The sequence below is a fragment of the Chinchilla lanigera genome, unplaced genomic scaffold (genome assembly GCF_000276665.1).
Source record: "Chinchilla lanigera isolate Chin_1 unplaced genomic scaffold, ChiLan1.0 scaffold00008, whole genome shotgun sequence".
NCBI lineage: Eukaryota > Metazoa > Chordata > Mammalia > Rodentia > Chinchillidae > Chinchilla > Chinchilla lanigera.
The window spans coordinates 37,383,318-37,398,504 of record NW_004955409.1 but is presented as its reverse complement, the minus strand read 5'-3'; the positions used below and the strand labels follow the sequence as shown (position 1 = coordinate 37,398,504).

General features: G+C 46.5%; 1 protein-coding gene across 1 annotated transcript; it reads right to left on the bottom strand.

Annotated features, from left to right (window-relative positions):
• Positions 1 to 5,608: 5,608 nt before the first annotated feature.
• Positions 5,609 to 13,633, bottom strand: Rbm23 (RNA binding motif protein 23). Its single transcript, XM_013510245.1, is given in 11 exon segments — positions 5,609 to 6,871; positions 7,469 to 7,561; positions 7,564 to 7,600; positions 8,852 to 8,901; positions 8,904 to 8,948; positions 8,951 to 8,987; positions 9,125 to 9,223; positions 9,314 to 9,386; positions 9,388 to 9,549; positions 10,776 to 10,832; positions 13,542 to 13,633. Coding segments are annotated over 11 exon segments (1,098 nt in total). The 3' UTR covers positions 5,609 to 6,518.
• Positions 13,634 to 15,187: the final 1,554 nt, after the last annotated feature.

The window sequence follows — 15,187 nt, the reverse complement described above, 5'->3', positions numbered from 1 at the left end:
GAGCTACTTCCCTTGCTCTTTATTTATTCTTTAAATTTTGAGATAGTCTTGTTCAATCCCTAAATTTTCCAGACTGGGCTCAAACTTGCAGTCTTCCTGCCTCAGCTTCCCGGAGTGCTGAGATTATAGGTGTGCCTCACCATACCCGTCTAGAGTCACCCTGAACAGTTTTGCTTTTCTGAACCTCACCAGCTATGCTGTTCCAACTGTGAAATAAAGACAATAAGGTACCTATCTTGTAGGACAGACATGAAAACTAAATAAAAGAGCAAAGACTTACAGTTCATCGAGTGGTTACAAGCCCAGTGGAAATCACTTTTTTTTTTGCAACCTTTCCTGGCCCCTTATTTAGGCACCCAGGCAGCTTGAGAAGCTCAGCTCAGCTCTACTCTGCTGATACAGATGTCAGTTATGGTCGAGGGACCGACATGCTTCCCATAAGCCTCACAGGGCCATCATCAGAGCTGGTCATTTGAGGGAAGATGGCAAGGGGAGGCCTAGGTGACAGAACGGTACTGGTTTTCCATTTGGCTGTTCACATTATAGTTTTATCTTTAGGCAGAGGACTTGTGCTGATCTACAGTACTCATTTAGAAGGGAAATGAAAAAAGCGGGGGTAGTGACCGAGGTATCTCGAAGTTGTGGAGACCAACAAAGGCAGGTGCTACGAGAGTGCAGCAGGGTTAGGAAGGACACTAAAAAGGTGTAACACAGTGCTCTGGGCTTTTCCTCTCTGGCAGGCAAGGGAGAGGGCACTGTGCACCTTGATGATGCCTCAGTGAGGTTCACCTTGGACTATTAGAATCATCTGGTTGTATGCCAGGCATGGTGCACATGCCTGTAATCCCAGCACTCAGGAGGCTGAGGCAGGAGGATCGTTCTGAGTTCGAGGCCAGCCTGAGCTACATAGTGAACTCAAGGCCAGCCTGAACTGCATAGCGAGACCCTCTCACAAAAAGACAAAAAAAGCACCTGGTGTGATCTGACTGTACGGACAGAGCCTCAGGCACACAAAGGGAACGGGGCTGGGTGTATTGGCTTATGTCTGTAATCTCAAAACTCTGGAAACTAAACCCTAGCAAGACTCTGCCTCAAAATAAAAAATAAGCTGGGTGTGGTGGCACACACCTGTAATCCCAGCACTCAGGAGGCTGAGGCAGGAGGATCGTTGCAAGTTCGAGACCAGCCTGGGCTACAAAGTGAGCTCAAGACCAGCCTGAACTGCATAGCAAGACCTTGTCTCAAAACTACCAATAAATAAAAAAATTAAAAATAAATTAAAAAGGGCTGGGATATAGCTCACCCTGAGTTCAATCCTAAGAACTACTGCATGAATGAGACTGGGCTGGTGAGATTTGTTTTACTGAAGAGCTGGTTTTGTGTCACACAGAATCTTTTGGTAATGGGACGTTAGCCCAGGAACAGTTAAAGTTTTTGCCATCACTTCTCTTGAGCATTCTCTGAAGTTGGGGGAGAGAATGAGGGCTAGTAGGGAGTCAGGTGAGCAGGCACCCAGAAGAATGCATATAAGCTAATGCTAATGCCTATAAGCTAATCACGAGTTCTAAAGCCTTCACGCTCAGCATCCCATTTGCTCTTCACAGCATCCCTAGGGGAGAGGCACTGTTCTCATCTTCTTACAGGAGTCTGAGGTAGGTAAGAGAAGTACCACACTAGTTCAGCTAATGTGTGAGGGAGGGGTGTCTGAGCCATGCACTGGAGCTGCAGAGTGACCGTTCTGCTAGTGGGTAAAGGTGCCCTAGCATGCTTGTAGCCAGAGTTGAGAGAAGGAAGCTAATTCTCAGCACCCCTCCTTCTAAACAAGTAGGCTTCCTAATGTTTAAAAAGCTGAGTAAAGCTCTCATGCATTCTGGAACACTGGCAAGAGTTTGACAAGTGTCTGATTTCCAAGGTCGTTGTTTCCCTTTTCTGCAACCCAGCAGTGACTGGCTCCTTTCCAGTGTCCAGCCACCTACCTCATCCATCTACCCATTCTCTCAAAACTAACTGCTTAATGGCTCTCTGGTAAGTCCAGCCAACTCCATAACGGTGCCTGGAACAGATCACCTGGAACGACTAATAGAACTCATCCAGTCTTTGAAAGTGGTCTTTGATCAGTTCCTCCTTTGCCCACTGCCCACCCCCACAATTTAGGCTGTTTGGTCTACTTTGCCTCACATTCACACAGCTTTCTCTACCAGGCACAAATCTCAACAGCAAACTAGTTCTGGATTTAGAGTGTGAAAGTTGTGGGGTAGGAGAAAGAATGTCTGAAGCTAGAAGAGTCAGATACACAGCTTCTCAGACCAGAATTTCTCTCCTGTATCCAGCTCATCACTGTTGCCTTTACCTGGTTGCCATGGAAACATCAGTCTCTGGTGGATGGCAAGCAATACTTTAGACAGAAAGTATCAGGCTACCATGGTAACACCAAAAAGAGTAAACCTGCATCTTCTTTTGGATGAGAAAGGAATGGATGAGGGTGCTAGAGAAAGCAGGCTAGAGGAGACAGCTTTTGAAAAGCTCGACTCTGACTTTTAATAAGAGGGAATTAATTCAACAGACATTTAATATGTACAAGGAAAAGCAATAATGAAAAAGACGTATGGTGGCCTCATCAGGCTATAATTATCTAGGAACAGAGTTTACAAAGAATTGTAAATAAAGGCATAATGAGACCCACAATAGGGCAAGGAATACTGAGAAAGGAGATTAACTCCAACTAAGGAAGTTGAGGATCTAATAGGGAAGGATTTTACCCACCAGGAGGAAGAAGGAGCAAGATGAGCAAAGACTACGCAGTGGAGAAATTCAGGACCGAGGCTAGGGGTGCAGCTCAGTAGTGGAAAGCCTGTTTAGCACATGTGAGGGCCTAGGTTCAGTCCCCAGCACTTCCCCCCAAATCTGTCTACTGAGAGTAGTGAGTGTAAGGACAAAGTGACACCTGGCCACCAACTCCAAGTCCTGGCTTCCACAATGGTCCTGAGAGGCACGTAAGGTTACAAAAGGCCAAGGGCTCTGACACCAGACTGTGTGGACAGGAATCCTGAACTTCCTGTGAGAGCGTGGAACACATTCATCACTCAGTCACTTTGGGTACCAACTTCACTTTCAAAGTAGACAAAACAGTTCACCTTGAGACACTTGTGAGAATAACATTATTTAATACAGGCACAATGGTCAGAATTGGGCCTGACCAACAAACCCTGCACAAACATAGCAGTCATCATCACGCCACCTTCTACTTTCTCATTTTTCTGAGCCACAATTGCTTCTTTTCACTGTCCACGTGTTCCCCCTTTATTCCCATCAGCCCTTCTTCACAGGGGAAAGGTGGACTGTGGTGTGATTTCTCTCTTCACATTTTTAACCCATTTCCCCTCATAGTAAGGGCCAGACTAAAGGTTCACAGGTCAGGCCTCTGTGAGCCCTGCTGACAGCTCACAGCCAGAGCTGGAGGCGGAGGAGGGGGAAGGCAGAGCTCCTATGCCAATACACAGCAGTTAAAGGAGTAAAGGAAGGGTGCTGCCTTGGGAAGACAGAAGTGGAGGCTGCAAGTCCAAAGTCAGGTGAAAATCCTACCTGGAGGGGCTGGGGATTTAGCTCAACAGTGCCTGTCTGGCAAGCACAAGGTCGTGAGTTCGATTCCTGGTACAGGAAAAAAAAAATTTTTTTTTTAAAAATCCTACCTGGAGCTTATACCTGATAGGGAAATTCTAATTCTACTGGGCAGGAATCTGGGTCAGTTTACCTGTGCCAGCCTTGCTGTGGTGGGAGAGCTGGGAGGTTTCTGTTGCCGTAGGCTGGGCAGAGAGGCTGTTCGCTGCCCCCTTCTTTCCACTCTAATCACCCCCTATGGAGGATGAGTAACAAGAAGGCACTGAGTCACGCACGATGACACTAGCTGTCACCCACTAGATGCCTTCACCTTATATGGGGTAAGCCCAGAGCAGAAGTTGTCTTAGATGTTTCCCTACTTCCACCATCTCCCTCCTGGCAAGAAGCTGTTTGAGGAAATCAGGGAGCAAGGAGGTGCTGAGGCGGGAGGTGTTCAGGAAAGCCAACGTAGCCAGAGGTGGGAGTGTGAGGAGAGCAAGCAGAAACGAGCCGACTCAGCAGGACAGGGAAGCAAGGCTCTGCACATAATTATGCTGAGGAGCCCAAGCCAGCCATGAGGAGTCCCAGTGCGTGGCTCAGGGTGACTGACAAAAATGGTCCCTGCTGAACCTGTAAAGATGCATTAGCAGCCAAATCAATACTATTGGGGGACTGGATCAGAGCCAGCAATTCCTACTTTAAAATGGTGCATCCTCCTTCCCTTCCCCCGGGTCCAGAAAGCAAACTGGGATAGGACCGGAGAGCATAGGGCTGACTGTGAAGAGCAGCAAGCAAAGCCCAGGAGCAAGTCCAGAACCCCAGCCTCCGACGGCACACGCAGGCACAACCTGAGACAAACACCACCACGAAACCATCACCCCACTTAGAAGTCTGAGAGCTGACAAATTAAAACCTAACAGCAATTATCCATATTTTTAGCATAATAAAGTCTTAACATTCTGTTGCCATAGAGATCAGTAAAGAATGGAGGAACCCCACAGAACCCTGCCCCTGAATTCAGGCCTTCTCTTTTCAGTTGGTTCCTAGGGTAGTGAGCCATGCTCTTTCCCACCCCTTGTTATACAGAACAGCCAGGGGCAGGTGCACCTGCTCCCCTATGCCTAGGACTATCACTGAAATAAGCAGTGCTCCGGAACCCACTGGCCCCAAGCCTGGTACTCTAGGCAGAGCCGCATAGGAAAAGCAAGGGCTGACAGAACCAACCAGGAAGCAGCGGCATCAGCTCAGGGGGTCCCTGATGTGTATCTAATGCCCAGACCCCATGGGGTACTGGACTGGGATTTCCACTACTCAGTATCAAAATAAGGCACAAAGTCAGCCCAACAGGGTAGACTGTGAGCTTAAGCGGCTTCTCTGGTACTTAAGCTCCTCAAGATCACAGAACACCACTAGAAAAAGGTATAGGATGTGCTAGTCACACTGCCATCTGGTGGAAAGCTAAGATTTGTCCTCAAGCATAGAGCAAGAGACTGGAAATCTGGTGGGCAGGTAGGTAGGGAGAGGCACTTAAGATGACACTACACGGAGGAAAGCAAGCAGCAGAGAGCGTAATGCAGACACAGGCGGGGAATTCCATCGAGGTGTGAGCTGTCTCCCACCCCCAATACATACTGAGATGAGTTACATCTCTTTTGGAGAACAGAGCTCACTAAGTTGCCCTGGCTGAGCTTGGGCTTGCAGTCCTCCTGCGTCAGCCTCCCAGAGTCCTAGGACTACAGGTATTTTCCACCATATTCAGCTCCATTTTGCTTTCTAAATTTTAAAACAAAATACAATGGTATTATATATATATATTTTATTTCCCTAGAACCACCATGATTTTGGCTCAGAAATTAACATTATACAGACATACCAACTGACTCAGACCACATAGACAGCAGCCACCACAACACAGGGCTGGGCTTTTGTACAAAGTTTATTTATTTTATTTTTAAATTTTTTTTTGGTTTTTCTCCGGCACCAGGAATCAAACTCACGACCTTGCACTTGCCAGGCAGGCGCTGTACCACTGCGCTAAATCCCCAGCCCCCTGTACAAAGTTTATATATTTATTTATATGTACAACACAGGGTATAAAACCCAGTGAGAAGGGCTCACACATGCCCAGGTAGGGGTAGGAGGGGCTTTAACCACTGGGGGTGAGGCCACAGTGGAGGCACACAGGAAGAAGTGAGGAGCATCAGCACCCGCGCCATCCTCCCAGCCTAAGCCAACGGGAGGAGCTGGGGGGTACGCAAAGGAAGATGAAGAGACTGGAAAGGTGCCTCACCTTCTTTTCCTGAACTCCAAAAGCCCCTGAGGCATCCCAGCTGCCTCGCAAGACAGATGTTCCCTACTCCTCCCAGCAAGAGCCTGAGCCTGCAGTAGCAGTTCTTGCCCTTCAGCTGCACCAAACTGAGGCCTAAGGCAGGCTCCACGTGCACATGTTCACGTGATCTTCCAGGGTCCTTGCAGCCGAAAGCCAGCGCTGGTGCACACCCTGGACTCCAGGGTCTTCCGGATCTAGAGGTCCACCACGTTTCCTATAACAGGTTACAGGTGAGGGTACAGGGAATGGAGAGAGGTTAACCCATGTGTTAATGCCCCTTGGCCTTCCCAGTGGGGGCGGAGCCAGGAATCACTGAGACTTGGTGGGAAAGGGCAGGAAAGTCATCTTGGTACTCAGTGTAGGTGTGGATCCTGATCTCTCCAGCTGGGGGCTTTGCTGAACCAGTCCATTCCCAAAGCGGTACGGGCAGCAGCTTTCTTCATTTCTGAGTGGCCCCAATTCCTGCAGTCAATGTCCTTGTCCTCAGGACGGCTTGGTCCACAAAACGGAAGTCAGGCAGGAGCAGTGTAGATATGAAGAAGCAAGCAGCAGGATTCACAGGCACAGGGAGGCAGGGTGCTGTGCCACTGATTTACCTCTGGCAAGGAAAAGGGTAAATGGAAGCCACAAGAAAGCCAGACACTAGAATAAACCAGGGCCTGAGACTCACATGGTCGGGAGTGAAAAAGCTGCAGAGATGGAAGCACAGGGATGCAACTGCCTGTGAGGTGAGGCCCAGGCTGGACTCTGAGCTAGAACAAAGAACGGAGTAGCTGAGTGAGCAGAGCACTCCCTCTTCCCAAGCCCAAACACCACCTCCCTCTCCCAATTTAAGTCTATCAGTCAGAGCCACTGGCTTCCAAGCTCCCAAGGGAACCGCCCCGTTCAGTTGCAAGGCAGCAGCCTGGGCGGCTGAAGCTGTGGTTGACAGCTGAATTCCAGAGCCTAAAAGAAGAAACAAAGGTGAAGTTAAGTCCCAATCTTTGATTGACAATTCAACCCTATGTTTTTGGGGGTTTGCAATGTTGGGGATAAGACCAAGGGTCTTAGGCATACTGGGTAAGAGGCTCTAGTACTGAGCTATACTCCCCAGCCCTAACTCCATATGTCTCACTGAGTAGCTACCTTACCTTCTGCCAGTTTAGCCATGAGCCATGTTATGGTTTGTGTCTGGGTGTCCCCCAAAGCCATATGCAGTCATGGGGTGGACTTCTAGAGTTTATGATTGATTCATGGTCCAATGTTGGGATAATGGATATGAGTGCTACACCTGCCCTGCAGCGGATAGTCTGCATACAATGTAAGGGAGGGAAAGAGGCTGCTTGCCACAGCTCCTCCCTTTTGCTCTTGCTGCTTTTGCTATCTTCCTCCACCTTGAACTGTTGCTCTCTGCCATGTGCCACTCTGCCTGGGAGCCAGCCAAGTATGGACTGAAACCTCTGCAGACTGTGAGCTAAATAAACCTTTCCTTCCTTAATTTTGGGCATCAGGTATTTTATCTCAGCGATAGAAAAGTAAACAAGACAAGCCGCAAACATCCACCTGTTGATCCAAGATCCAGCTCCTGGTCCCCATCAGGAAAAGTGATGTCTGTGCCACCATCTAACTGCTCAGTCACGTGACCAACTCTCACAGTTGACCAGCAAGTTCAAAGCCATTCAGTTGTTCCAGGGCCTGCCGGGCACACTCAGAGGCTGAGAACTATGAGAAACCCAGGCTGTGTGCTCTCAAAGCCCCACTGAGCACCTCCTAGTCTTACTCTCCCAGGAAAGGTTCGTGCTCACCACAGTACAAACTTCTTTCCCACAGCATGCGACCTAAGAGCCCACTGCCCCAAATGGTTCCCTGAAAAGGACCAACCAATGGATTCACTTTACTTTTCTTCTTTTCTTTTTTTTTTTTGGCACCAGAGTCTTATACATGCATTCACTTTTTGATCTTCTAGCTCCACTATGGATCATGTAATGCATAAAGTCTGTCATCTACAGCGGATCTAGGCTGAAAGGTTGTTTTACAAATGGGCATATGAAATGAAAGTAAGGTAGGCTGAAAGCCAAAGCTCCTGGATTTTATTTATTTATTTATTTGCTTATTTTGGCACTGGGAATTGAACTCAGGACCTTACGCTTGCCAGACAGGCACTGTGCCCCTGAATGATATCCCTGGCCCACTCCTGGATTTTTAATTCATTGTAAATTTTAGTGCTTTTTTGTTGTTGTTTATTTTTTTATTTTTTTTATTTTTTTTGCAATACAGTCTTGTTATGTAGTGCAGGCTGGCCTCACACTTGTGGCAATCCTCTTGCCTCAGCCTCCTAAGTGCTGGGATTACAGGTGTGCACCAGTACACCCAGCTGTAAATTTTATTTGGCACTGTGCTGCTGAGCTAAATCCCCAGCCCTCTTATTTTATGTATCTGTTTATTTATTTATTTTTGGTGAGACAGTGTCTCACTATGTAGCTTTGTCAAACTCAAAGCATTTCTCCTGCTTCAGCCTCCCAAGGTCTGGGGTTACAGATGTGCTCTGCGACACCTGGCTGAGGTCTTATCTGACTTCATGATGTCTTATTTACCTGCTGAGTAGCATGAACAGATGCAGCCTGAGTTTCACGGGCTGGACCCACGTGTGGTGAGTTCATCACAGCCAGACAGAACAGAGGTTGTCACCCTCCACCTTTTCCAATGCCCTTTAGAGGCTTCTCTCACTTTTTTTTTTTATTTTTTTGGTAGTACTGGGGCTTGAACCCAGGGGTTTCACACTGAGCTACAATCCCAGCCCCTTTTATTTTGTATTTTTTTGAGACAGGGTCTCACTAAATTGCCCAGGATGGACTAGAACTAACAACCCTCCTGCCTCAGCCTCTAGAGTAGCTGGGGTTACAGGTATGTGCCACCACACCAAACTTGCTTTCCTTTCCTACTCACTTTGCTGAAGGGCTCACAGATGCCGCGGAGTATGTCCTCAGTGCTACCGAGTGCAAGCAGTCCACACAGGGACGCATCAGCCCACCACTACCCTCCGCAGGTTGTTGGTCCTGGCTGCCAGTAAGTCCTTCTCTGCCTGTGGAAGGAGGAAATATATGACGGTCATGTTCCATGTTCCTCCCCACCTGGCGGTCTTGTACTGCGTCCCTTTCCCAACCTGCTCACTGTGAGGCCTGTGCGATGACAGGCTCCCAGCAGCTACTGCAGTCAGACCAATGGCCAGCGCACAGACTGGATTTCACAGAATTCCACACAGGCCACGCCTTTAGAGCGATATGAGTTCCGATCTGAGATGAAACGCACATGGCGAACCTGCCCCAGGGCACAAACGAAGCCCTGAGTTGGGCATAATGAGAGACAGAAGCCAGGCTACTCAGAAGAAAACCAAGGTGAGAAGGTTACCTTGCCAACAGCTGAAAAAAAGTCCTCCAGGTCTCAATGCCAAATACGGGCTGCTAACTGCATGCAGAAAGCAGCGGGCGTCTCACTCCTCGGGGCTCAGATTACCTGTGGGCTCCGGGCTCCACTTCCCTGCGGTCGGCCTCAGCCGAGCGCCTCGCATACCGCCCCCGACCCCCGACCCCGGTCCCCACGCGGTGCTCACATTAACCAGCCCTTCTCTCTGAAACGAGGACTCTCACTGTGCCTGAGCAACAGGGAAATGAAGGGAACTTTTCTCACACTGGTCTGCTGCTTCTCACAAGTGAGCTGAGCACAGGCTGAGCACCCCGAACCTGAAATGCCACAAAATCCAAAACTGTGCTATGTCAACACGACCCACAAGGAGAAAATACAAAACCTGCAGTTGCAGCCAGGACAAAAGCAAACTGTTGGGCCTGATGGGACATGTCTGTGATCCCAGCACTTAGGCTGAAGCAGGAGAACTGCCACAAGTTCAAGGCCAGCCTGGACTACACTGCCAGATCCTGTCTCAAAAAATTAAACACCCATACACATACACATACACACCCACACACACACACACATAAAAACAAAAACAAAAACAAAACACCAAAGGCACACTAACAACATAAATGGAATTTTGTGCTTAGACTTGGGCCCCACCCCCAAGGTATCTTACTATGTATGTGCAAATATTCCAAAGTCTGAGAACCACAACTCCAAAACACTTCTGGTCCCAAGCATTTCAGATACAGGGTACTCAACCTGTACCACCCCTCCAATGACTGAGTACCTACCTATCACAGTCAGTACCCTCAGGCAGGATCCATAGTACATTTTTTTTTCCAGCAGATTAAAATAGAAGAGTGATATTAGCAAAGGAAAGAGAAACTGGTTTAGGGGAGTGGAAAAAAAGAAACAAGGGAAAAACAAAAGAAAAAAATATATATATACAAAAGATAGTTAAAATAGTTATACTACTAATTTCTCTCAGTTCATTGAAAAGATAGGTTTGTGCTAATATTATTTGGACAATTAAATGCTGATATCTCGTATTCTGAGTGACTAATTTAAAGAAAACATATGCCGTGTGTTAACCATTGTTACCTTACTATCATATTGTTTTGGAATTTTGTTTCTTGTTTTTTGCTTTTTGTTTCTTTTTCTTTAAAATTTAAAAAAAAAAGGGGGGGGGGCTGGGGATTTAGCTCAGCAGCAAAGCACCTGCCTGGCAAGCGCAAGGTTGTGAGTTCGGTTCCCGGTACTGGAGAAAAACAAAAAAAAAGACCAATAAAAAAAATAAAAAAATAAAAAAATAAAAAAGAAACTAACAGCAATATTCTGTAGAGGGGTATGTCTGGTTTCAATCATTATAGATTTCATTGGCTGAATTCTTTTGATCATTGAAATAAAAAAATTTAAGAAGATTAAAAAAAAGAGTGATATAAGAAAAAGGTGATACCCAGTGGCAAGTGGAGGACTCCCATAGCACACACGGTCCTCACGATGCCAGTCTTGACTTCATGGTTCATCATTATGACAACGGTTCCATCTTCAGCTTCTGGCTCGCTGCAGATGATCATGACTTTGGCTCCTACGACTTCTTGGTGTCCATCCTGGTGTCAACTACGGCTATACACAGAAACAACTTCTTGTGTGCTTTTTTTCTTGAGACAAAGTTTTACTATATAGTTCAGGATGGCCTTGAACACACTCTGTAGCCCAGCCTGGCCTCAAACTTGCAGCAATCCTCCTGCCTCAGCCTCCCAAGTACTGGGATTATAGGCATGAGCCACCATGTCCAACCTCTTGCAGCCTTTACAGGCCATCATGCGTGGCAGCACCCAGCTCTTTAACAAAGGGAATAACAGAGGAAGCAAGGAAACTACCCAAAAGGAAGTAATCAGAATGACAGACTTTGGGCCAGGTGTGGTGGCGCATGTCTGTAATCCCAGCACTCGGGAGGCTGAGGCAGGAGGATCGTTGTGAGTTTGAAACCAGCCTGGGCTACAAAGTGAGCTCAAGGCCAACCTGAACTGCATAGCAAGATCCTGTCTCAAAAAGACAAAAAAAAAAAAAAAAAAAAAAAAAGAATGACAGACTTTGATATCAAATGTCAGCTACCCAACATGTGCTCCACTGACATTATTTTCCAGGAGAATTAGGACACTGGCCCTAGTCTGAGGTACAGGGACTGTTTACTGACTCAGTTACCAGGAAAGCACATGTTACCACCACCACATTCTGTGCCCACCCCAGGTTTTCAGGGCCCCCTCTAAAAGTGCAGTCCTTGAGTACAGGTCCCCGCAAGCTTACTAAGACTGCGCTTTTCACACACAGTCACTGGACACAAAGAACAACCAGGGAAAGAGGACTCACAGTGTTCAGACTGAGGATCCGCAACCATGCTCTTATCATCCAATTCTAAGGGTGGTGCAGGGACTATCACCTCCTCCTTTTTATAAGGAGCGTCCAGCATGGCCTCAATCAGTACATCAAACTCCTGTCAGATCTGCAGAGAGGATACCGACACATAAGATCTGATTTATGCCAGGCATGGTGCACATGCCTGTAATCCCAGCACTCAGGAGGCTGAGGCAGGAGGATTGTCGTGAGTTTGATACCAGCCTGGGCTACAAAGTGAGTTCAAGGCCAGCCTGAACTGTATAGCGAGACTCTCTCAAAAAGACAAAAACAAAACAAGAATCTGATTTATATTTTTCCTCCCCTTCCAGTATCACATTCCTTTCCCTCTTCAAGAAACAGACTTCAGAGCCAGATGTGGTGATGCATGCCTGTAATCCTAGCACCCAGAAGGCTGAGGCAGGAGGATCATTGTGAGTTTGAGGCCAACCTGGGTTACACAGTGAGCTCAAAGCCAGCCTGAACTGCAGTGAGACCCTGTCTCAAGAAAAAAAAAAAAAAAGGAAAAAGAAAAGAAAGGAAACAGACTTCAGGATATATGGTTCTGTTTCTTGAACTCCTAAAAGATCTTACCAGCTGCTGTTCACCCTACGTTTATTTTTGCACAGTGCAGATCTGAAATAGTTCTGCTCTGTGCCTTAGAAATGGTCAACAGTCTAGAAAGACACTGAATACCTAGAGAGAAAACACCGCACAGATCCTTACCCTGTAGAGAGAAAATATTGGTACTCAAAATTACTACTCACTTTACAAGGTACACTACAATACACTTCTGCTGTATTGTTCAGAACTCTGAATATCTAGTTTAAACTTAGACCATAAAACAGGCAAATACTTCCAAGAAAAAGGTACAGATGGAAGATTAAAAATCAGAAGCGAGACAAAGCAACACTCCAACAACGCAGATTTTCATTAAATTCCTCCCCACATACTCTGAACACCAGGAATCAGTGCCTGTCACTGAGCATTTTCTGTTCAATACCACACAGAGTTGAGGTAACTAAGCCAGGCTAACCATTTCCCCCGGGAAGCCATTCTGTGGTGGGCCTGGCAGAAGCCACCCTCACACGAGCTTTCACATCTGACAGTGTCATTCCTCAAGCTGCCCCTCGCACATCTGTCAAACAGGACAAACAAGAGATACCAACACAATCAGTAACATCAAAAACTGTTAGTCTGGAGTTAGTGATACAACATCAGTGAATCTCAAAATAATTATACAGAGTAGAGGAAACCAGACCAAAAAGATACATCTCTATAAAATTCTAGCAAATGCAAACTCACCCACTGTCATAGAAAGTGATCAGTGGTTGCGGAGGTATAGGAGAACAGCAGGTGGGGACAGAAAGGATTTTTTTTGTCTTTTTGAGACAGGGTCTCGCTATGCAGTTCAGGCTGGACTTGAGCTCACTTTGTAGCTCAGGTTGGCCTCAAACTCACAGCAATCCTCCTGCCTCAGCCTCCAGGGTGCTGGGATTACAGGTGTGCGCCACCACACCCAGCCAGAAAGGATTTTAACAGGGCACAAAGTGCTCGCTTCCTCAGTACATATACTAAAAGGGCACAAAAAATCCTTTGAGAGTAATAGCTTTGTGGATGTTTATACATATTAAAACCCCCAGATGCCGGGCATGGTGGTGCATGCCTGTAATCTCAGCACTCAGGAAGCTGAGGCAGGAAGATCACAAGTTGAGGCCAGCCTGAGCTACATAGCAGAGACCTTGTTTCAACAAAACAAAACAAACAAACAAAACCCCAAAACAGACCATACATTAAAGCTTTACTGTGTTCCAATTACATTCACCTCAGTGATGCAAACAGGCTATCATAGTCACTTTCCACATGCTCAAAAGCTCTGTCTTCTCTAAAGTAGCTAATGTCGTCTAAGGCGGCCATCCTGGTTACCCTTGGAGCCCACACCCCAGTTCACAGTGCAGTGTGTGCAATTACACTTCGCAGTCACCAGGCGCTGTGGTAGGCGCATTATGGAGTAAGATTCTTGGAAAAAGTACTTGGAGCTAAATTTAAGGCTTAAAATGGAAATCAAAACAAAAATCAAATGGGCATGTCTAAAATCTAGTGAATGCCATCTCTTACACTTATTTAGCAATCAAAGGTAATGTATGCTGCAATTGGGTAATATCTGATCCATCCAGACCTTTTTCTTTTCTTTTTTTTTTTCAGACTTTTTTTCTTTTAGACAGGGTCTCACTATGTAATGCAGGCTGCCTTGAACTCACCGTGTAGTCCCAACACGAACTCGGAATCAATCCTTTGCCTCAGCCTCCCAAGTACTGAGATGACAGGCGTGTGCTACCATGCCCAGCTTAATGATTCAGATTTTAAAAACTGAGGTTTTGTAAACTGTCCAAAGTCATATAGCTCACCTGAAGAAGTTAATTCTCTTTTAATTTTTAATTTTTAGAAGTTAATTCTTGATCAGAGAGGTCTTCTGACTCCAAGTCTAATGTTCTAGCCATAAGGTTACTTCCCGCTTGTATGGTTTACAACCTCATTTTAAAAGAAATGAAGGGCCGGGGATATAGCTCAGTGGCATAAGTGCCTGCCTGGCAAGCGCAAGGTCCTGAGTTTGATTCCTGGTACCAAAAAAAAAAAAAAAAAATTAAATAAATAAAAGAAATGAAAAACAAACCTGGGAGTGGTGGTACACACCTGAAATCCTGGCACTCCCAGCTCTTGGGGGCTGAGATGGGAGGATCCTAAGTTCAAAGCCAGCCTGAGACACAAGCAAGACTGTCTTAAAAAAGAGATGGAAAATGAAAAATGCCGTTGTCTTACTACTTTCTCCTTGCTAGAACATACCTAACCCCACAAGTTAAAGGAGAAAAGGCTTATTTAACTCCTGTGTACAGGTTTCAGTCTGTGGTTAGCTGACTCCAGGGAAGGGAGGGCGACATGGTAGGCAGGAGCGGCAGCCTTCCTTACCCTTATATTCCATCCAGGCTACAAGCCTGTCACCCACAACCACCCACACTAAACTATCAATGGACTAATCTAGTTATTGCGCCTATAATCCAGTGGCACACCCATAAGCCAGTCTCCTTCCAAAAGCCCTGCCTGTGAGCATATGAAGTTTTGGGGGGACATCTAGATATAGCTATAATAGAAGCAAACTAAGTTTTTACTATTTTCCTGAAGCACTGGGGAAAACAGGGGCTCCACACTGAGCTGCATCTCTCACCCTTTCTATTTTTGAAGGAGGGTCTCAATAAATCACTAAACTGCCCAGGCTGGCTTGCATTTAAGATCCTCCTGCCTCAGTCTCCCATAGTGCAGGGATTACAAGAAAGCACCTATATGCCCAGTTTAAAATGTTTAATTAATGAATGAATTTTTGTCTGAGACAGGATCTCACTATGAAGACCACACTGGCCTTCAACTCACTATGTAGCCAGGCTGGCCTGGAACTCAGGCAGTGATCCTTCTGCT